Source organism: Rhinoraja longicauda, chromosome 11, assembly GCF_053455715.1.
Source record: "Rhinoraja longicauda isolate Sanriku21f chromosome 11, sRhiLon1.1, whole genome shotgun sequence".
NCBI lineage: Eukaryota > Metazoa > Chordata > Chondrichthyes > Rajiformes > Arhynchobatidae > Rhinoraja > Rhinoraja longicauda.
The window spans coordinates 43,199,877-43,223,896 of record NC_135963.1 but is presented as its reverse complement, the minus strand read 5'-3'; the positions used below and the strand labels follow the sequence as shown (position 1 = coordinate 43,223,896).

General features: G+C 42.0%; 1 protein-coding gene across 1 annotated transcript in view; it reads left to right on the top strand.

The window, feature by feature from the left end:
* The window catches only part of pde4ba (phosphodiesterase 4B, cAMP-specific a), a 444,556-nt gene that overhangs the window by 82,126 nt on the left and 338,410 nt on the right, over positions 1 to 24,020 (top strand). The window contains exon 2 of the mRNA XM_078407495.1: positions 19 to 143. Coding sequence (XP_078263621.1) covers positions 102 to 143 — 42 coding nt within the window. The 5' untranslated portion in view covers positions 19 to 101. The remainder of the gene's footprint in view (positions 1 to 18; positions 144 to 24,020) is intronic.

The following is a 24,020-nucleotide window of genomic DNA, read 5'->3' as shown; positions in this document are numbered from 1 at the left end:
ATTGTTCCTATATTATAGGTGATACATGAACATGTAAGGAACTGGCAATCTGCTTCTCTGGAATAGAAGTGCTGAAACTAAAGATCACAATCATTTTCATAATGAAAAAAAGTACAAGTGTCTTGGAAGTGACTGCAGAAGATGTAAGTCAATGATTTAAGTTATGTATCACCAATTTAACAATGCAGGTTCAAGTTATATTTAAATTTAATTATTCTAGATACTCTCTTTTATAATTCTTGGTTATTAATGCTAAATTTAATGCTTGTCTTTTCTCTGGATTGACGATTTGGGACATCCTTTCGGTTTGGATGTGAATTCTAGTTCTGCAAAACTTTCTGTTGTATTCTAATTTGGCCTTATTTAAAATGACTTGGGAGCTTCTATCATGATGGTCATTATCCAACAAATCCAAGTAAGTAAAAGTCTGGAAGTATACCAGTCAGATCGTAAGTGTGTCATTCATGGCGTGGGATGGGCGGAGGATTCACCTGCCACAAGTGTGCGCATATTGCCTGATTTCCAATATTATGAAACATAAAGAAACATATAAAATTGTTAAAGGATTGGACAGGTAGATGCAGGAACAATGTTCCTGATGTTGGAGAGTTCCGAACCAGAGGTCACAGTTTAAAAATAAGGGGGAGGCCATTTAATAATAATATAATAATAATATTCATTTATTGTCATTGCAACGAGTACAACGAAATTAAAAAATAGCCAATCCTGACGGTGCGTACAAACATATATGCAATAAATGCAAAAACAAATAAATACATAAATACAATTAAATACAATTATATTAAGTACAAGATTTTTTAACGGTGTTGCCTGGTGCAAAGGTAGTGTTCAGTTCTCGAATGGGACTGAGATGAGGAAGAACTTTTTCACCCAGAGAGTTGTAACTCTGTGGAATTCTCTGCCACAGAAGGCAGTGGAGGCCAATTCACTGGATGTTTTCTAGAGACAATTAGATTTAGCTCTTCAGGCTAAAGGAATCAAGGGATATGGAGAAGAAGCAGGAACGGGGTACTGATTTTAGATGATCAGCCATGATCATATTGAATGGCGGTGCTGGCTCGAAGGCCCGAATGGCGTACTCCTGCACCTATTTTTCTATGTTTCTATGCATGATGCGGTGATTCAATTCCTTTTCTGGGGATACCTGTTTAGGAATGGCAATGGTGGTGAAGAATTATTGTAGTCCTTCAAGCTGCCAACGCTGCTTACAACATATCTCTCTGGGAGCCTAATCTAACAGTCACACGAGGTGTAAAATATTTATAATGTTTTTACTTTTTTGAAATGACAAAGTTGGGAAGATTTATTTTCTTCTGGGAGATTTATCATTCAAATTCTTCCTCTGCTATTCATTAAAAAGTGGTATGTTCAGATATTCCATATGAAGCAAATTATGGATACTTTGTCACAATTTATTCCTACACTTCTGTTTTAACGATGATACAGTACCCTCCATAATGTTTAGGACAAAGATCCATCATTCATTTATTTGCCTCTGTACTCCATATAACCATATAACAACTACAGCACGGAAACAGGCCCGTTTGGCCCTACCAGTCCACACTGACCACTCTCTCTGACCTAGTCTCATCTACCTGCTCTCCGACCATAACCCTCTAATCCCCTCTTATCCATATACCTATCCAATTTACTCTTAAATAATAAAATTGAGCCTGCCTCCACCACTTCCACCGGAAGCCCATTCCATAGAGCCACCACCCTCTGAGTAAAGAAGTTACCCCTCATGTTACCCCTAAACTTTTGTCCCTCAATTCTGAAGCTATGTCCCCTTGTTAGAATCTTCCCCACTCTCAAAGGGAAAAGCCTACCCACGTCAACTCTGTCCGTCCCTCTTAAAATTTTTAAAACCTCTATCAAGTCCCCCCTCAACCTTCTACGCTCCAAAGAATAAAGACCCAACCTGTTCAACCTCTCTCTGTAGCTTAAGTGCTGAAACCCAGGCAACATTCTAGTAAATCTCCTCTGTACCCTCTCCATTTTGTCGACATCCTTCCTATAATTTGGCGACCAGAACTGCACACCATACTCCAGATTCGGCCTCACCAATGCCATGTACAATTTTAACATTACATCCCAACTTCTATATTCGATGCTCTGATTTATAAAGGCAAGTATACCAAACACCTTCTTCACCACCCTATCCACATGAGATTCCACCTTCAGGGAACAATGCACAGTTATTCCCAGATCCCTCTGTTCCACTGCGTTCCTCAATTCCCTACCATTTACCTGTACGTCCTATTTTGATTTGTCCTACCAAAATGCAGCACCTCACACTTATCAGCTTTAAACTCCATCTGCCATCTTTCAGCCCACCCTTCCAAAAGGCTCAAATCCATAATTTGAGATTTGAAATAGAAAAAAATTGCATGTGGTTAAAGTGCACATTGTCAGATTTTAATAAAGGCCATTTTTATACATTTTGGTTTCACCATGTAGAAATTACAGCAGTGTTTATACATAGTCCCCCCATTTTAAGGCACCAAAATGTTTGGGACACAGCAATGTCAATGTCAATTCTAAAAGTAGTCATGTTTTCAGTATTTTGTTGCATATACTTTGCATGCAATGACTGCTTGAAGTCTGTGATTCATGGACATCACCAGTTGCTGGGTGTCTTCTCTGGTGATGCTCTGCCAGGCCTGTATTGCAGCTATCTTTAGCTTATACTTGTTTTGGGGGCTAGTCCCCTTCAGTTTTCTCTTCAGCATATAAAAGGCATGCTCAATTGGGTTCAGATCATCGGTGGTTGATTTGGCCACTCAAGAATTTAACATTTTTTAGCTTTGAAAAACTCCTTTGTTGCTTTAGCAGTATGTTTGGGATCATTGTCTTGCTGTAGAATGAATCGCCGGCCAATGAGGTTTGAGGCATTTGTTTGAACTTGACCAGATAGGATGTGTCTATACACATCAGAAGTCATCATGCTACTACCATCAGCAGTTGTATCATCAATGAAGATAAGTGAGCCAGTACCTTCAGCAGCCATACATGCCCAGGCCATAACACCTCCACCATCGTGTTTCACAGATGAGGTGGTATGCTTTGGATCTTGGGCAGTTCCTTCTCTCCTCCATACTTTGCTCTTGCCATCACTCTGATACAAGTCAATCTTCGTCTCATCTGCCCACAAGATCTTTTTCCAGAACTGTGGTTGCTCTTTTATGTACCTCTTGGCAAACTGTAACTTGGCAATCCTATTTTTGCAGCTAACCAGTGGTTTGCATCTTGCAGTGTAGCCTCTGTATTTCTGTTCATGAAATCTTCTGTAGACAGTGGTCATTGACAAATCCACACCTGACTCCTGAAGAGTGTTTTTGATCTGTCGGACAGGTGCTTGGGGATTTTTCTTTATTATAGAGAGAATTCTTCTGTCATCAGCTGTGGAGATCATCCTTGGCCTGCCAGTCCCTTTGCGATTAGTAAGCTCACCAGTGCTCTCTTTCTTCTTAATGATTTCCATACAGTTGATTTTGGTACGCCTAAGGTTTGGCTGATGTCTCTAACAGTTTTATTCTTGTTTCTCAGTCTCATAATGGCTTCTTTGACTTTCATTGGCACAACTTTGGTCCTCATGTTGATAAACAGCAATAAAAGTTTCCAAAGGTGATGGAAAGACTGGAGGAAAAACTAGTAACTGAGAGCTCTCTTATACCTGCATTCAGGAGGCATTTAAACACGCCTGAGCAATTACAAACACCTGTGAAGCCATGTGTCCCAAACATTATGGTGCCCTGAAATAAGGGGACTATGTATAAACACAGCTGTAATTTCTACATGATGAAACCAAAATGTCTAAAAATACCCTTTAATAAAATCTGACAATGTGCACTTTAACCACATGTGTTTTTTTTCTTTTACAAATCTCAAATTGTGGAGTACAGAGGCAATTAAATAAATGATGGGTCTTTGTCCCAAACATTATGGAGGGCACTGTATGTACTCTATTTGCACAGTTGCCTGAAATGCATGTTGTAGCTCCTAACTAATGTTCCATTTAAAAAAAAACTTCTTAAACAACTTGTATGTTCTTTTCATGCATTACCCTCAAAATCCCATAGAAACATAGACAATAGGTGCAGGAAGAGGCTATTTGGCCCTTCGAGCCAGCACCACCATTCATTGTGATCATGGCTGATCATCCACAATCAGTAACTTGTGCCTAGCTTCTCCCCATATCCCTTGATTCCACTAGCCCCTAGAGTTCTATCTAACTATTTCTCCCATGTCCCATTGCTAACAACCCAGCGGTATGCATGTTGAATTCTCCAATTTTTGTTAACTTCTAAAAACTCTCCTCTCCATCTCCCTCCCCAACCCCCCTCCCCCCCACTGCTGAGTTACTCCAGCACTTTGTGTTCTACTCAGAGTATTTCTAGCATTATATTTTAGATTTCCAGCATCTGCTGCTTTTAACCTTGTTTTTTTTTTAGAGATATAGTATGGAAACGTGCCCTTTGACCGACCGAGTTTACGCCAAGTATCAAATCACCTGTACATTCCTACACACTAGATGCAATTTTACATAAGCCAAGTAACCTGCAAACCTGTTTGTCTTTGGGATGTGGGAGGAAACTGAGCATCCGAAGAAAACCCACGTGGTCACAGGGAGAACGTACAAATTCTGCACAGACAACTCCCTTAGTCAGGATCAAACCCTGGTCTCTGGGCTGCACCGCTCTACCTCTGCGCCACTATGGCGCCCCAGAACTGCGGGACTGTGCCTCTATTTGTGAGAGGTGGGATCTCGGGCAGACAAAGTCACTGATCCTTGTGTTTTTTTAAATCTCCAGGTCTTTTCTTGGGGGTATTGATTAGATTTGTTTCATACCATTGCATCTCTAATTCATTTTAAAATAATTTATTGTACCACAAATACACTGTAAGGGGAAGCAGAAGAGAGTTTTTCGATTGCTCAGGATGATTTTGTTCCTAAGTTTACAGATGAAAAATTACTCTTATATTTTCGATGCTTCATTTGAAACTAGTGCCGCCTGCTCCCTGCAATAGCTGTCAGCTATGCTCTAATTATGCAGATTCTGTGTAATTATTGAATATGGTAAACTTTGTTTGTGCTGAACACACAAAAGATTGCTGATATTTTCTATTGTTTGGTTGGATTTTTTAATGGTTTTCCATTCATTTAAAAAAATTACATAGTTTTGGCTGGTATGTGAAATATGTATTATTATCCATAAAGTATAGCTTTGGGTTTCTGCCACCATTCTTTGGAGACAGTTATTGAACAAGATAGCGTAAACTGATTCCAGGAAGTTTTGATAAGTTACTGCTGAGGGAAGGGAACAAAAAATATGTTGAGGAAATGAATAATTGGGCTTATTCATGGGAAAAGAACAACTTCATGAGTTTAATTATTACTTTCATTGTTAATTATCTTAAAGTTTTTGAGGCTCATTTTAAGTACATCTTGACAGACTATTTAGATTGAAAAATGGTTTTCAAACGCCTACATAATGGTACCACCTACCACTTGAGCAGCTTCCTGAATAATTAGCTATCTAATTGAATGAATGAGTTCAGTTGTGAAAATTCTGGTTTCCAGCTGATTTTTGTTCTCTCACCTTGCCTTCGGGACTTGAGTGTCTGCGGTCATGCTGCAGGTAGTGGGTGGAATCTTTGCTTTGGAAGAAGAATGTTCACAGAATTTAGAGTAATTTGAGTGTAATTTCAAATACAATAACATGCAAAACTGTAGAAATGCACAGATGGTTGATCACTATCCGAAATAGGGTTTCTGTCAAACAGAATCCCGTTTTAAAGTTTGTTTATGCAGTACTGTATAGAAAACCCAAACAATGATTACGTCTCCTGGAGTAGTAGTAAAATTCAATTGTGGTAGGACGGTGGGGCGAAATAATCATTCTTTGTAAAATATTGATTTATTTGAGGTGAGAGGTATCCTTCTGAGTTTGGACGCTGTTAGATAGCATTTCATTTCAAATGTTGGGATATATAGCAGCAAAACTTCAGCAAATGATCATGATTTCTTGCATTTCCCCATTGATCTCAGTAGAAAATAACATTGAGGCGAGGGCCTGAGTCTTGATAGAATTTGTCATTCAGTATGTTATTTCTGTTTGTCTGAAGATACTATGGAGAATCTAGTGCTGAACGTGAGAAATGTCATTCCCCCTGGAGAAAAAAGGCCATGCACCACTGCCTGGAACTCAGTCTGAAGAAGGGTCTCGACCCAAAACATCACCCATTCCTTCTCTCCAGAGATGCTGCCTGTCCCGTTGAGTTACTCCAGCATTTTGTGTCATTTTGTGCCTCTTCCTTCATAGTCCCTTGTGACTGGAGTTTCTGCCAAGACTACAAATAGATATTCAATATGGATTTGTAGAGTGCTACTGTCCCAATCTGCTAAATGCAGTCATGTTTTTCCTACAGCTGAACTGTTGGGGTTTCCAAAAAAATCTGATTTCAGTCTTGCCAAGAAAGAGAAATAAATAATTGAATTTTCTGTTTGATCTCTCAGGATTTTCTAAACCAAGATGTTAAGATGTTTCATTAATTTTTAGTTTGAAGCAAATTCTACTTGGGATAGGAGTGGTAGCATTATGGAAGAAATCTCTACCTAAAGGATAGCAAAGTTTCAAATATATACATTTTTAACAAGGGGACTGCTAGTGATGGTGTATTGGTAAGTGTGTTGGATAAGGGGAATGTTCGTGATGGGACAAGTGTGTGGGACCATTAGGTATCCTGCTGTGCTAGTCCTTCCATACTTTGCATTCAAATTGTCCAGATTCATCTTGCGGAAGCCCTCTCGAGAGAAAATTGCTGGGAATAATCATCGGTGGACTACAGTTTGATAATGCTGTGATTTATATTCTTGTTGTAAAATTAATTTGAGATTGGAGAGACTTTTCATTGTGGTAGCTCAGTTCAGTGCATGGTACAGAACATACTCTGGGTGGCAAATTATACACATCACCAAATATGGCTTGATAACAGAACTATTTATATTGGTCAAATCCTGAAGAATGTAGCGATTAAACTATATATGCAGCATGAGCAGAATATAGAGAGATCTATTTGACCACCACCTCCCTAACCTGTCTGTTGTATATACACTTGTAATTGAGTGCGATTCTATTAAGGAAATCATATATGATCTTCTAACTGAGGGCAAAATGTATTGCTCTGTATTCGAAGTGAGGTGGAATCAGAATAAAGTTAGCGTCTGAAAATTAGGAAAATTGGAAATGCGAGTTATCATCAGCAACGTGAAATAATCTGCCACCATGTTTAACCTCACAGCCAGACATATCGCATGCCCTGCTAATATCATCAAAGTAGAAGACACCACCATGGTTAAATGAGGAATGTAGAAGAACATGTGAGGAACAGCACCAGGCAGGCCTAAACGTATGATGCTCACCTGGTGAAGTTACAGGATTGGACAATGTGAATATTATGCAGTTGAAGGAGCATGTTTTAGAGCTAAGTGACCCAACAACCAATGGAATCTGGAATGCTGTTTTATTACAGAAGTAATTATTCAGCCAATCTTTATTAATCATAATCATACTTTATTAGCCAAGTATGTTTTGCAACATATGATGAATTTAATTCGGCATACAGTCATTATACCAATAAAAAGTAACAAAACACAAAATACATTTTAACATAAACATCCACCACAGTGACTCCCCCACATTCCTCACTGTGATGGAAGGCGAAAAAAACGTCCAATCTCTTCCCTTTGTTCTCCCGCGGTCGGGGCCTCGAGCCTTCCGCTCTTGGCTCCCATAGCCGGTGGTCGAGCCCTACGGCGGGCGATCAAGCTCCCACATCGGGGGTATCTCAGCTCCCCCGCACTGGGCGATTGGACCCTGGTCGGGGCTAGTCGAACTTCCTGCGACTTTGGAGCTTCCCGACATCAGTCTCTACCCGAGGCTGCGAGCTCCCTGATGGTGAAATCCGCAGTTGGAACGTCAATTCCAGGCAAAGGATCGTAGGCTCCGATGGTAAGTCCATGGCCCCGTGGTGGGGCTCAAAGTCAGTCTCGAGCAAGGCCTCCAGCTCCATGATATGAGGCCGCAGAGTGACCGGACATACGATCCGGAAAACAATCGCATCTCTGGCAAGGTAAGAGATTGAAAGAAGTTTCCTTCGACCCACCCCAGAGAACATTAACACATACTTTTAAAACACACTGAAAATAACAAAGAAGACAAAAAGACAGTCAGACCATTGGCGACGCAGCCATCGCTGACGGCACCACCCAGTGCCTTTATGCCTCAAAATATGGATATGTGGCAATGAATTAGTGTGTTTTGCCACACCTCATCTCCAATTACCTCCACCAGCTTTCTTCTTTATTTCTTTAATCATCTCTTGGTTATGAATAGGTGGCTGTTACTTTTGTCATTGATGTGGCTAAGAACAGTATATAGGGATGACAAGAGAAATTATTACACAAGTTATGCTGACTATGTTGTGACAGGCAGGGATGAAAACTTAGTAGAGTGATGTCATTGTGATAGATTACACAAGAGGCAGTGAGGAAAGGAGCCCTAGTTGATTGAAGAGCAAATGTATTTATTCTGTGCTTGAGCTTTCTCCCACCTCAGCCATCCAATATATCATGACAGCACCATTCTTCGATCCATCATTACCTCGCTTCCCCTTTTATATATCTGTGCTGCTCACTTCAATCAATCCACTTGGTAATAGGTTATAAATTCTCATTAAGCTCCAAGTAGAATTTCTTCTGAACTCATATTTACTATATTTTCAATCGTTAGTTTCCGTTTAATTGACAAATGGAACATGTTCTCTCTCCACCTTTGCCAATCGCAATGATTTAATAGTGCAACTCACGATCTTTTCTCTTTTGGAAAAAAACAGCCCTGACTTGTTCTCCCTCTAACAATTGTACCCATTCAGTCCCGGTAACTCTTTTGTTAAATCTTCTTGCACTTGATGAGTCATTCAAGTTCACTATATTTCTGCCGCATCCCAGCTCTATCTTGAAGACTCCTCCCAGGGAGGAGTTTTCCACTGGGAAATTGTTTTCCAGTTCTTTGTACATGGCCTCTCCAAATAACAGTAGATTCTATCCCCTGAATTGTCTTGTCAACCAAAGAGGCCCAGTCGCCAGACATGGTGGTTGTCAAAATTATTTGGCATCTAAAATACTCCAACAATAATTTAAATTAAAAACTATTCAAAATTAAGAGGCATTAAAGATTAAATGCTATTAAGAACAATTAATTATTTTTAAATTGGCCCTATTAATTTGAAGGAAATTAATTTTCTCTCCATACAAAACTGCTATTTTAATGGAAGCTGTGCTATTTTTAATTGAAGACTCGAATTGCTTCATCAGGTAACAGAGGGCATTAGAAATACTGGAATGGAGGTCTTCCAGAAGGTGTTTAAAAATTTAGATCTTGCATCAAGTTCAAGGCCATGAGATTATAGTCTTTAAATTATGCACAATGTCAGAGAAAACAGTCACTTGAGTTTGCCTTGCACATCTTAGATTATGTTTTTTTGTGTTTATTTATGTAATTATATTATCGCTGACCAAAACGAAATTTGTTTGACATTCTTGATCGACCTTGAGAAGATGGCAAATGATTAGCTGGTGAAAGTGCTATTAGGTAGGAGGTGCCAGGGCTGTTGGAGGTACTCGGCGGGTTAGGCAGCATCTGTAGAGGAAATGAATGGATGACATTTTGGGTCGGGACTGATGGAGTGGGGAGGAGAAGGCTGAAAAACAAGCCGTGGGGATGGAGCAAAGGCTGATATTTGATAGGTGGATACAGGTGAGGGGATGATTGGCAGATGGGTGGAGTAAGTGATGAAGATATGACAAAAGGGTGTCGGATAAGGAAAGAGGAGAGATGTGAAATGTAAAGCTGGATGATATAGGTGGAATGGGACAGGGAGGTGGGTAAAGACGGGAGAGGGAGGGAGATAGGGGATGAGTGCATGGAGGAGGGGAAGGTGCAGGGTAAATTGGGTGGGGGCAGGGAAAGGGAAGGGGGTATTGAAACTAGAGAATTCAATGTACATTCTGTTAGGATGTAATCAATCCAAACTGAATATGAATTGCTGCTGTTTCAGTTTGCGTGTGGCCTCACTCTGGCAATGGAGGAGTCCAAGGACAGAATGGTCAGTAAGGGAATGGGAGGCCACACACCCATTGTCTCCAGCAGGCAACGGCAGACTGAGGGCACGTATTCGGTGAAATGGTTGCCTAGTCTAAGCATGGTTTTGCTGATGCAAAGGAGGCCACATCTGGAGCACTGAATGCAATAGATGAGGTTAGAAGAGGTGCACATCAACCACTCTCTCACCTGGAAGTGCTGCTGGGGTGCATGGAAGGAACTGAAAGAGAAAGTGCAGAGATGGGTGTCACACAGGTTGCATGTGGAATGTGCGTGGGTGTGTTGGGTGCCAAAGAATGAGCGAAACAAGAAGATGTGAAAGGAATGGTCTCTATGGAAAGTGGTGGGAATGGGAAGATGTGTCAAGTGGGACGGTGGGATCATGTTGAAGAGCAACTTGTTATAGTTCTTTAGACTTGTTGTATGGGAAATGAGAATGGAACTAAACTGGCACAATAATCAGCAAAATCCTTACCTCTGACTTTATAATGGAGCAACAGTGAAGAAGGGCCAGAAAGTGTAAGATAAAGAATCTGATAACGATTGAGGATACTGACTTGGCAGAGATTGTGTTGTGTAGAGACACTTCCATTGCCATGGCCACCCTCTTCTGATAGGTGATGATGTTGTTGTGCTGCCTGCAGATTTCATTAACTCTCAGAAGCTGTGTGGATGAGATAATTAGCCTCCAATAACCATGGGTATCAATACTTGTGTGCTATATATAACTCCAACTAGTGAGTATTCTTCCCTCATTGCCATTGACTTCAATTTGCCTGGGCTGACTAGAGTTATAAGGGTAGTCACTTGTCTGAAGAAGGGTCTCGACCCGAAACGTCACCCATTGCTTCTCTCCCGAGATGCTGCCCGACCTGCTGAGTTACTCCAGCATTTTGTGAATAAATCGATTTGTATCAGCATCTGCAGTTATTGTCTTTGACTGCATAGAGTTATAAGGGTAGTCACTCTTGCCGTTTCTTTGTAATCCAGCTTTTTGGCCTTCAGACTTGTAAAAGTCTGGGGATGAGGTTGGGAAGAACTGGAGGCGAGAAAAGACCGGGACAAACCGGAGCTGGCAACCGATGACCTCGGATAGAGTGGTACTCTGGTCAGCCAATTGTTGGCTAGGGAAGCTGTGATCTCAAAAGGGATACATTATTGCAAACTGTGAATCTGGTTAAATGATTAGGGTGGAGGAAGGGGGATGAGGGAGGGAGGGAGGGAGGGAGGAGAGGAGGAGGTTACTTAAAAGATTATTCAACGTTCATACCGCTGGATTGTAAGCTACCCAAGTGAAATAAGTAATTCTTCTTACATTTGTACTATATTTTACAGCAATGTGGTACAATCGAGTAGCTTGAGGCTATTTAAAAGACAGATAAAAATCAAAATGATATCACTGAGTCAAAAGAGTTTAATTGTCATATGTACTGAAAATGGAACAATGAAATTCTTACAATCGGCCTTGAACGCCCTGTGTCCCAGCAGTAGCACTGGGTGGTGTGCAGGCCTTGCCTCCAGAGCTGGAGGTTTCCTCCACAGCTGCTCCAAGCCATGTCAGACCCACACATTCAACATCGGCAGGGCCTCCAGTGACATGTGATCTCCACGAGTCCCCTGCCTGCCGCATGGTCTCCATTGGCCCACTGCACCAACACTTCAACCTGTGAATGTGTCATTCCCACACCTCCCGCAGCCACCGCTCAGCCTCTGTGCCCTGGGGCACCTTCCGCAGCCAACTATGGAACCCCCAGATAGGCTCCGTGTGGGAGGTGAGACTCCAGCCCGCTCAGCGGCACCAATCCTCTCCTCTCCTCTGTTCGTCCGTGCTGCATTTGTGAAGCTGTCATTGTTGTTGGTTTTGTAAATATAGGGTGAATGGAATGGTGATTAAGAATTTAGCCTTCTATACGATCCCATCCTACAATACCAACAGGGGCAGACATAATAACTGTTGTAACAACAGCTAGACTATGTTTACTACGTGGCAAGGCAGTTTTGTAGAGATTTATTCTTAAAGTCCTCCTGGTAATTTTCACGTAATCTTCCCACCTATAACAAATGATATTTCAACCAGGAATACACTTGGGATAAAGTTGACATCTCACAGAGGACTTCATCAATCAACTTAATATTGACCAGCACCAGGTCAAATTTATTCACTGCAAGGAATTATATAGTCGGGTGGAAGCATTAATTAATACGCAATGGACATTAAATAGAGGAAATTGTAAAGAACAGATGAGACAACTGGCTATGGAGGAAAGTTATTTATTTATAATCCAAAATGTTCAGATTATGCATTGCAATGCCTGTGGTTGCCCGAGATCACATTTGGAAATGTCTGCTAAAGTGGGCATAGGCTGGCAGACAAGAGAGGCTGCAAATGCTAGAATCAGGTGCAGGAAATGATCTGTTAGAGAAACTCAGTGCGTCAGACAGCATCGATGAAGGGAAAGAGACAGTTGACATGTTGGATTGAGGTTATTCATCTGGACTGGAAGATGCACATGTCATGTTGTTGGTACCCACCTGTGCCTGGAAGTAACATTCCACTGACATTACAGATCCTATTGAATTAATCCTGGAAACTATCATTAGGTCTGATTTAATTGTATGGACAATGATTTTATTCCAACTAATTTAAAGATCCTATTTCTTGTATGACTTGGATTTTCACAATATTTGATACAGAATATGTCTCCAAGCTGTTTGTGAGAAACAGGAGCTGTTTGGTGTTTTTTGGGGTGTTGCAAAGAGATGCATGTCATGACAATGCCCTCTAGTGTGCTAAATAAAAAATCCAGAAGTGAAACAACAAATCTTTTGTATTCAGGTCTTATGATAATATTATAGGAACTAATTGTCTTTAAGATCTTCTGCATTTTATTTATCAGTCTGTACTTGGCATGGAATTGTTTTATCCATGAATGGAAAGGCAGCCAAAGCTTTGAGATTGGTTTGAGTGAAAGCTCGAGACAATCAACATTTCCAATTAATTACACTGTTAGCATTTAATGTAACAATTATCTGTACCGTTGCTAGATGATAAATCATTATGAACTAGATGGGGACCAAAACAGGAAGAGAGAAGGGGCAGGTCAAAGCCTGGCAAGATGTAGATGGATAAAGGTGAGAGGGGGTGGGGAGCAGTTGATAAGCAGGTGGTTGGACAAAGACAAAGGTTGTGTGATAAGGATTGAATTGTGAAGCTAGAGGAAGGAATGTAGGTGGAGGGCGGGGGGGAATAAATGGGTGTGAGGCCAGGTGGGGCACAGGGGAGAGAGGGGGAAAAGAAAGGGGGGGAGGATTTATAGATTTCCTAAAACTGGAGAATTTGATATTCATACCGTTGGGTTGTATCATCAGCAGTTACAAGGTGCTGTTCATCCTGTTTGCGTATATGACCTCACTGTGGTAATGCAGGTGGCCCATGTTGGAATTGGAAGAGTTAAAATGGTTAGCAACAGAGAGATCCAGTAGGCCTTGGTGGACCGAGTGTAAGTGTTTGGGGAAACGGTCGCCAAGTCTACACGCGAGTGTAAAGGTGGCCACGTCGGGAGAATCAGATGCAGTAGATGAGGTTAAAAGAGGGGCCTCTGTCTCACCTGGAGGGAGTGCTGTGATTCCTGGATAGAGATGAAGGAGGAGGTATAAGGGACAGGTGTTACATTTCTTGTGGTTGCAAGGAAATGTACCTGGGATGGGGCTAGATTGGGTGGAAAAGGGTGGGTGAGTTATTGGAGTTGTAACGGCAGCGGTCTCTGTGGAAGGCAAAAGGTAATGGGGATGGAAAGATGTGATTGGTGGTGGAACTGTAATGGAGGTGACAGAAGTATCGGTGAATGATGTGTTGGATATGGAGATGGGTGGGGAGAAAGATGAGGACCAAAGGAACATCCTTGTTCCATCCAAGGGCAGGGGAGCGATAGAGGTACTGCAGACCACAGAGGAGATGCAGTGAGGGGTCCATCTATGACAACCGGGGGGAGACAACATTTAGTAAAGAAAGAGAACATCTGAATATCGAGAATGGAAACCCTCAGCTTGGGAGTAGATGCAGTGGACAAGGAGAAATTGAGCGCAGTGTCTTTGCAAGAGGCAAGGTGGGAGAAGGTGTAGTCCAGATAACTGTGGCAGTCGGTGGGTTTGCAATAGACCTCAATTGATAGTCTATCCCCTGTGATGGAGACTGTGAGGTGAAGAATGGGGAGAGAGGTGTCAGAGTTGGTCCAAGTGAATTTGAAGGCAAGACAGAAGTCAGTAATAAAGTTAATGAAATCAACAAGTTCGACACATGTGCAGGAGGCAGCTCCAATGCAGTCGTTGAGAAGAAAGCATTGAGAAGTTGTTGTAGCGGAGAAAGAGTTGAGGGGAGGGGGGGGTGGGGGGGGGGGGGGTGATGATGCCAGCATACATTGGAAAAAGGACGTGTTCAACGTAACCAACAAAAAGGCAGGTATATGCTATTGTCCATGGCCTTTAACCTGAAGAAAGTACGATGGCTCACAAATGAAGTTGCCGAGGGTGAGGACAAGTTCTGCCAAGCGGAGAAGAGTGTTAGTAGAGGGAAATTGATTGGGTCTGTGATCAAGGAAGAACCAGAGGGCGTCGAACTCCTTGGTGGAGGATGAAGGTGTAAAGGATTTGGACATCCATGGTAAAAATGGTGCAATGGTGCAATGGTGCAGCTGTGGCTTGCCTGCAGTCCGTTGTCTTTTGTGTTTTTTGTTGTTTTTGTCTTAATTGTAGTTTAAATATGATGTAGTGTTTGCGGTTGTGTGTTATGGGGGAGGGGGTGGGGGGGGGGGGGGTGGTGGGAACTGTAAAAGTGTCTCTCCCGAACGGAGACCCGACCTTTGTTTTCTGTGTTGTGTCTCCGTTCCCGCTGCGGCCTACCGTCGGCCATGCACCTGGAGCTGGCGGCCTCCGGCTAGGACCACCTGGGCTCTGGTTCACAGAGCCCGCGGCCTGGACTCACCACTTGCGGCGCTGGCTGCCTTCGGATGCTGTGGGAGCGGCTGCGACTCGTCTCCGGAGGCTCCGGTGCGGGCCGCCTGGACGTCGGAAGCCCGCAGGCCCCTGGGTGGGGGCCGACATCGGGAGCTCCGGCAGCGGCAGCGACACAGTCTTTGCCCGCCCCGAATCACGGGGCTTGGGTCGGCCCGCCGCGGACCTTTCACCGTCCGGCGCAGTGCTTCGATGTCGGGAGCCCCGACCGCCCCGACTTGGCAACTCCAACAGCCTGACTGCGGGATAAGACGGCAGGGAAGAGAAAAAGACATTCTGGCCTTCCATCACAGTGAGGAGGTGACTGGAGGAGACTCACTGTGATGGATGTTTCTTTTGTTTGGTGTTGGTTATGATTGTATGTGTTATTGCATTTTTATTGATTATTCTTATTGGTCTTATTGTTGAACGGTGGGTAATTTTTCATTTCACTGCACATTTATGTGTATGTGACAAATAAATTGACTATTGACTATTGATAGAACATTAAACTAAACAAGAACTTGCTGGCTTCCACAGGGTCTATGACTCATTCCTCATCTCGTCATTGTTTTGCCACTGGGCTCAATGATGACTAGAATAGAGCCTCATTCAGTTGTGCTGGTGACTGATGGCAGCTCACACTTCAACCCACCTCTCTTCCAGCTTACTTTCCACCCTCTCTCCACAATTAGTCTGAAGAGAAGTCCTGACCTGAAATGGCACCTTTCCATTTTCTCTTGAGATGTTGCCTGACCCATTGAGTTACCACAGCACTGTGTCTTTTTTTATAAGCCGTCATCTGCAGTTTCTTAGAAGACAGAACAGTATAGCACAGGAACTTTGGCCCACAATATTTGCACCAAACATGATGCCAAATTAAGATGACCTCATCTTCCTGTGCACAATAAGAAAATTCCTCTATTCCTTGCACTTCCATGTATCTATCTAAAAGCCTCCTAAATGCTACTATCGTATCTGCCTCCACCATCACCCATGGCAATGTATTCCAGGCCCCCACCACACTGTGTGTTGAAAATAATAACTTGCCTGCACAACACCATTAAACATCCCCCCTCTCGCCTTCAAGCTGTGCCCTCTAATGTCGGACATTTCTACCCTGGAAAAAGGTTCTGACTGTATACTCTATCTGTGCCTCTCATAATTGTATATACTTCTATCAAATCTACCCTCAAACGCCAACATTCCTGAGAAAACAATCCAATTCTATCCATTCTATTACTGTACCTGAAACACTTGAATCCAGGCAGCATTCTGGTCAACCACCTCTGCACCCTCTTCATAGCCTCCACATCCTACCTGTAATGGGACGACCAGAATTGCACGCGATACTCCAAATGTGACTTAACTAATGTCTTAGAGAGCTTCATCGTGATTTCCCAACACATACATAATGCCTCTAGCAATGGTAAGCACACTATGTGCCTTATTTGAACCCTATCTACTTGTGCTGCCACCTTCAGTGAACTATGAACTTGGATTCAAAGATCCCTCTACACATCAATGCTGTTTTAATCGTCTTGCACCAACCGTGTACTTTCCCCTCGAAGGTATTTATTCACAAAATGCTGGAGTAACTCAGCAGATCAGGCAGCATCTCAGGAGAGAAGGAATGGGTGACGTTTCGGGTCGATACCCTTCTTCAGACTGAAGAAGAGTCTCGACCCGAAAAGTCACCCATTCCTTCTCTCCTGAGATGCTGCCTGACCTGCTGAGTTATTCCAGCATTTTGTGAATAAATACCTTCGATTTGTACCAGTATCTGCAGTTATTTTCTTACTCGTGTACTTTCCCCTTACATTCAACCTCCAAAATTGCCACGCATCACACTTGTTCATGTTAAACTCCATCTGCCATTTCTCCACTCATCTAATCTATACCCAATCTATAAACGTGCTGTATGGTGCAGCCATTCTATATCCCACTATCGTTTGTTAGCCTTCCCCAGTGAAGCTGGAATAGCTGGTTACCTGCACTACACTAACATCCACCAAAGCAGAGAAGATTCTGATTCTGGTATTGTCCACAGGACAATTTTTAACCGTTTGAGAACTTTACGATTTCAAGAATTTTAAATGCCTCTGGAGGTAAAAGATACGTATATACAAAGATCAAATTAATTTAAATACATTTGATTTTAAATTATTTTATTTTCAAGAATGATAAAATGCTTTACAACATTAAAATAAAGTAAATAAGAACTTGCCGGCTTCCACAGGATCTATGACCCATTTCTCATCTTATTGTTTTGCCACTGAGCTCAATCAGTCAAGAATGAAGCACTGATTCATTTATGTTGGTACCTGATGGCATCTCTCAGACCTCAACCCTTCACTGCCTATGTGGGGAATCTCAGACCTGCTGAGCCATAAATGGCTGATAGCTGGCAGTTCCCTTTGGACCTCAGGCTATTAGTCCACGTGGCTTTGGTCATTGAACTTGCATCTAGACATGTAGTTCAGTACATCAAGGCTGTACATGAGTTGTTCAGATGGAGTCTGAAGAAGGGTCTTGACCCGAAACGTCACCCATTCCTTCTTTCCAGAGATGCTGCCTGTCCCACTGAGTTACTCCAGCATTTTCTGTCTATCTTCGATTCAAACCAGCATCCGCAGTTCTTTCCAACATATTTTGTTCAGATGGAATATTAGTCATTTATCAGATTTTCAGTTGTTGCCTTATTTTTATAGTTGTTGATTAAATGCTTATGGTTATTTGAATAAAATTGTCATGAGGCTGCACATTCTATGGCATGACTCCTGCCCTGATTTCCCCAAAGCTTTTTCACCATATATAATGCACTGTTTGTGCATGTGGTGGATTATTCTGCACAGCCTTGGATCCCTTGGAAGTATCTCCCTTCTCACCTACTCTGTCTGCCCTCTAGTTTTAGTATCCTCTACCCTCAGAAATATTCTGTGAGTGTTCACTTTACCATTGCCACTCTTAATCTTGGATACCTCATCAAGGTCACCACTTGGCCTCCTACACACTAAAAACTAAAGCTCCAGCCTGTCCAACCTCTCTCTATAACTCAAGTCCACAAGCTTGCATAACATCCTGGTGAACATAATATCCTGCACCCTTTCCAGCTTAATGACATCCTTCCTATGGCTTTGTGACCAGAACTGCACAGAATACACCAGGTGAGGTCTCACCAATGACCTGATGCAGCTATACAACATTTGTGCTTGACATCCTTCCCAATGAAGGCAAGTATGCCAAGGGCCACCTTCACCACACTGTTCACCTAACTTACCACTTTTAGGGAACCATGCACCTGTACTTTCAGATCTCTCTATTCTGCAACACTCTCCAGGGTACTACCATTTTACTGAGCAAATCCTGTCCAGGTTTGGCAAAACAAAGTGCAACATCTCACACAAGTCAGAGATAAATACCATTTGCCAATCCTTGCCCATCCTTCCCATCTGATCTTGAGTTTTTTAAGTTTGGATATCCTTCCTCACTGTCTGCTATATCATCATCTAGTACAACTTCTGCTTCCCAACTCCAACGTTCTTCATAGATGCTGTCCATGTAAAGTTTGTACGTTCTTCATGTGATTGCTCGGGTTTTCTCTGGATGTTTTATCCTTTTCCCAAAAATGTGTGATTTTGGGAGGTCAATTGGAATCGATAACTCACCTCTAATGTAGGTGGGTGATAGAATCTGGGGAAAATTGATGAGATTGTGGGAAGAAAAGATTGCAGAGAAAATGAGTGGGAGAATGGGATTGCTCTATGAGCTGGCATAGTCCCATTGAGATGAATGGTCTCCTATGTTGCAAAGAAAAAATAAATAAAAATATCCTGCCTTTAAACCACACTCATGGACCCTTCTAAATTTGTCACTGATAATTATTGCTTCCTTATGATTTCTTCTTTTCACATCTTTCTCTATTTATATGCAAGTTTGGTTGATGAATAAATGAATGAACTTTGTAATTTGTGTCATTTTTCTGGTCGTATTGGTTGCAATCATCTCTTATAGCATCATTGGGGATAGTTTGAAATGTCATGCATTGAATTTATGATTCAACAAAATCGATCCTTTCATGTGTCATAGTTCATGCCAATATATTTCTGTAGTTATGTAATTTATAGCAGTTTCACAAAGCTGGTCACAAGTTAGATTTGTGACTCAGTCTCATCTCAATACTGTAGGAGGTATTGCGTAGACTATAAATTACTGTGCTATGTTGTGCATTACTGTGCTATGGAGAAATTGGTTATTATACATTAACCTATTTGCAGAACTGTGTAGCTGTAATCATCAATTGATGGAGTGGACATAAATTATCATCAATCCATGGTTTTGAGAATCGCATGCTGTTTTTGGCATTTCACTGGCCTAATATTACTAATTTGGTTGGCTGCCCACATTCGGGCATTGAAACTTCCCAATCATCTTCTTTAGAAAAAGTGCGCAATTTTCTGTGATGTTATACTCTGTTTATACAATTTATTCGCCGACCTCCTTGCTGCAATTTCAATATATGATAATTTAGGCTGATGACTGCAGATTTCAGCTTTGTACGAACATAGGGAACATAATAGCACATCTTAGAATAAGAATGCCAGGTGCAGCAGCTGTTGGGGGAATAACTGAGGCAACATTTTCTTTGAGCCTACTTAGTTCTGAAAGTTTGGCTGGTTAAGTGGCAGGGAAAGACAATGCTGTGTGATTACTTTTTGTGTGTAAAATATAGCCTTTAACTGCTGTTTATGGCTGGCTGCAGGGGTCCAATGCTACCTTGTGCACAACAAGATCTTTGGGCTGAGTACAGCATTCTCTAAGGCCATAATTTTGTATGCAACCTCACAGAGGAGGATGAATCGCAGAAGAAGCAAGATAAATGTTTTTAACTGGATGTGCATTGTTTAGTATTAATGCTTCCCTCTACTCCAGCTCAAACATTATATGGGATACAGTTACTAGTTACTTCAGGAAAATTCTATCAAAGGTTTATATAAATGCAAAAATCAGGGCAATGACAATATTAAAAAATGTCAAAAGAATGTTATCAGCATGAATTTTACCAGGCTCAGCCACAAAAGTGCTTAATGGGGAACATGGATTGTCCCCAAGATAAGGATGGATGATGGGTAGCTTCAACAATTTTAGGTATCTTGTTCTTTTATTGTTCTTGGTGTTCTTTTAATTATACCGTGAACTTAATTAAGCGTAAGGACAAAAAGTCACAAAGTTCTGGAGTAGCTCAGCAGGTTGGGCAGCATCTCTGGAGAATATGGGCAGGCACTTTTTCAGGTTGGGACGCTTCTCCAGGCAGTCTGAGAAGTGTCCTGATCTGAAAATTTGCCCATCCATGTTCTCCAGAGATGCTGTCCAACGTGCTGAGTTATTCCAGCACTTTGTGTGTTTTTATTTTGTAAGCCAACATCTGTAGTTCCCTGTGTCTACGTGAGCAGAAAGAAAGATAGACCAGTGAGTAAAACGATTAAACATTTGGAAAAGTTAAGCTAACAGCCAGACATCTTAAATATAATTAAAAACAGATAATGCTGGAGACACACTGCAGGTCAAAAAGGATCTGGAAAGAGAAACAGAGTTCACATTTTATAATGGATGTACCATTGAAGTTTCTTTGATACGAAATGTTAACTTTGTTTTTCTTTTCCCAGATGGTGCCTGACCTGCTGAGTGTGTTAAGAATTGGCTGTATTTATTTCAGAGTTATAGCATTTGCAGTGGGTTTTTTTCAAAAGACACTGGGAACTACAGATGTCGGCTTACACAATAAAAACACACAAAGTGCTGGAGTAACTCAGTAGGTTGGCCAGCATCTCTGGAGAACAGGGACAGGCATTTTTTCAGATCAGGACTCTTCTCAGATTTTCAATTTTTTCAATTATGGAGTCATAAAATGTAGTCTAGAAACAGACTATTTGGTCCAATAAATATATTCAACCAGCAAGCACCCCTTTTCACATTGATCCTACACTGATCTAATTTTATTCTTCTTACATCCCCATCAACTCTCCCTGGATTTTACCCCTTACCTCCACATTAATGCCAAGTAATCTACCAACGTAATGCCTTTGTGATGTGGGAGGAAACCAAGAGCCCCAGAGGAAATGCACTTGGGGAAGCATGCAAACACCACACGAGCAGCAGCGGAGGGCAGTGTTGAACTGGATCACTGGAACAGTGAGGCAGTTGCTCTATTAGCTATGGTACTGTGCTGCCCAAGTGATCACAAATGTACCAGAATAACAACATGAAAATAGACCAAATATATTGAGATTACCCTTGACCTCACTCGCGCACTCTGGTTCAATAATCTTTAAGATATCACAGGCAACCCTGCAACATCTGCGTTTCAACCGTTCGCGTATGTAAGAAATTCGTTTTTGTAATATTCGCAAATCACTCCAAAAAAATGTGAGAAATTGAATAAAATTCTCGTACAGAATTTATGTGGGAGTAATTGGTATCATCTCCATACATATTGCTAACAACCCTGCAAGGATCCTTTTGGAACTCCACTGGTCATAGACATTCAGCTGGAATATTGTCCTTCCATCCCAACCCTCTGTCTTCTATCAGTGAGCCAGTTCAGAGACTATATGACCAAGTCACTATCAATCCCATACACCTTAATCTTCTGAATCAGCCTCCCATGAGGGACTTTATCAAATGCCTTACTAAAATCCATGTAGACAACATTCGGGTATATAACCTTCAACTTTGTTACCACCTCAAAAAAACTTGATCCAGTTTAGTTTAGTTTGAAGATCCAGCGCGGAAACAGGCCCTTCCTTCGGCCCACCGAGTCCGCACTGACCAGCGATCCCTGCACATTAACACTATCCTACACACATACACCAAGCCAACTAACCTACAAACCTGTACGTCTTTCGAGTGTGGGAGGAAACTGAAGATCTCAGAGAAAATCCACGCGGTCACGGGGAAAACCTATAAACTCCATACAGACAGCACCCGGTCGGTGCAAGTGCTGTAAGACAGCAACTCTACTGCTGCACCACCATGCCCTCCAAGTGCCGCCCGTTAGTGAGACAGGATCCGCCATGTGCAAAACCATGCTGATTGTCCTTTATTAACCCATTCTCCTCCAAATGGGAGTAAATCCTATTCCAAAGAATCCTTCCAATAGTGTCCCTACCACTGACGTAAGGCTCACTGGCCTATAACTCCTTGGATTCTCTCCACTTCCCTTAAATGAAGGAACAACATTTAGTTACTTTCCTGTCCTTTGGGACCTCACCTGTGCTTAGAGAAAATGCAAAGAACTTTGTCATGTGTCTCACAATCTCTTCTCTTCCCCCTCTCAATAACCCGGGATAAAACCCATCAGCTCCCAGGGATTTATCACCTTAATGCTCTTCAGGAGCGCCAACATCACCTCCTCTTGACCTCGAACTCCCATTATTCTTCACACTGATCTCACTGTACTCCATGTCCTTCTCCTTGGTGAAAATAGATAGAGTACCTTGCTTACATCCCCAGACACCAAGCACAAATTCCCTCTTTTATCCTTGAGTGGTCCACCCTTCTCCCTGGTTATCCTTTTGTTTATAACATAGGTATAAAATGCTGTGGGTTTTTCTTTAACCCAACTTGCCCAAGCAACTTCATCGACCCATTTGGCCCTTCTTATCATCAGCTTGGGTTCTTTCCAACTTTCTTTATAATCCTCAAAGACCCCGTCTGAGTCCACCCTCTTAAACCTTGTGTTCTCTTCTTTGTGACCAAATTTACAACTTCTTTCGTCATCCAAGATTTCCTTATTTTGCCATCCTTATTCCCACTCCTTACTAGAGCATGCTGGTTTGGGATGGGGAGATGGGGGACTAGGGGAGGGAAGGGGTGGAGGAGAGGGGGAGGAGGGGAGTGGAGGGAGGAGGAGGAGAGGGGGAGGAGGGGAGTGGAGGCAGGGGGAGTAGAGGGAAGGGAAGGGGAGAGGGGAGGAGAGGGGAGGGGGGAGGAAGGGGGAGGGGGGAGGGGGGAGGAGGGGGGAGGGGGGAGGAGAGAGGGGGGGAGAGGAGAGGGGAGGGGAGAGGGGAGGGGAGAGGGGAGGGGAGAGGGGAGGGGAGAGGGGGGGAGTTGGGAGGGGGGAGTTGGGGGGAGAGGGGAGGAGGGTTTGGGGGAGGAGAGGGTGCTGCACCAATGCAGCAGTGGTTTGGGCCCAACGGGTCCACTTGGTCTAGTTTCTCCATAATACTCTTTGCATTGAACTTACATAGTCAGCATTGTATTTGTCAAATGTTTTATAATCTTTTGTTAAATTTCATTATTTAATTATTTCATTCTTTCATTAGTTAATTATTTCATTATTTAAAAAATTATTTTGATTTAAGGGTAAGAAATGATTGACATCACCTTGTGTACGTTAATGAAAGCATTTTGTTCAATTTGTTCATTTCTGACTATTTAAAAGATTATGTGCCTATTGTCCATCAAATTTCTTATTTGCTCTCCTGGAAATATTGATCAGTATTTTAAATGTTCTTGTTCAGGTTTGATATCAAAATTATATTTGTGCTTCCAGCACTTTTAACGCTGAGAACCAGTAATTTCAGCAAGGTGCAGCCAATGAACTTGTTAGTCACTCCTTCCTCAGGCAGACTGTTTATCCTGCGATTCTTTGAGTTAAACTTAATTTAGTTTTAATTCAGCAATTAATTTAATATTTGATTATGGCAATAAATATTACTTCAATAGTTTAACTGTCTAGATTGGAAAAGATTCTTGCAAAATGACTTATTGAAGAAAATACATGATTTTATTAAAAAATATATTTTAAGTACTGAATCGTGAAGCCAATTGGGTTTTATATAA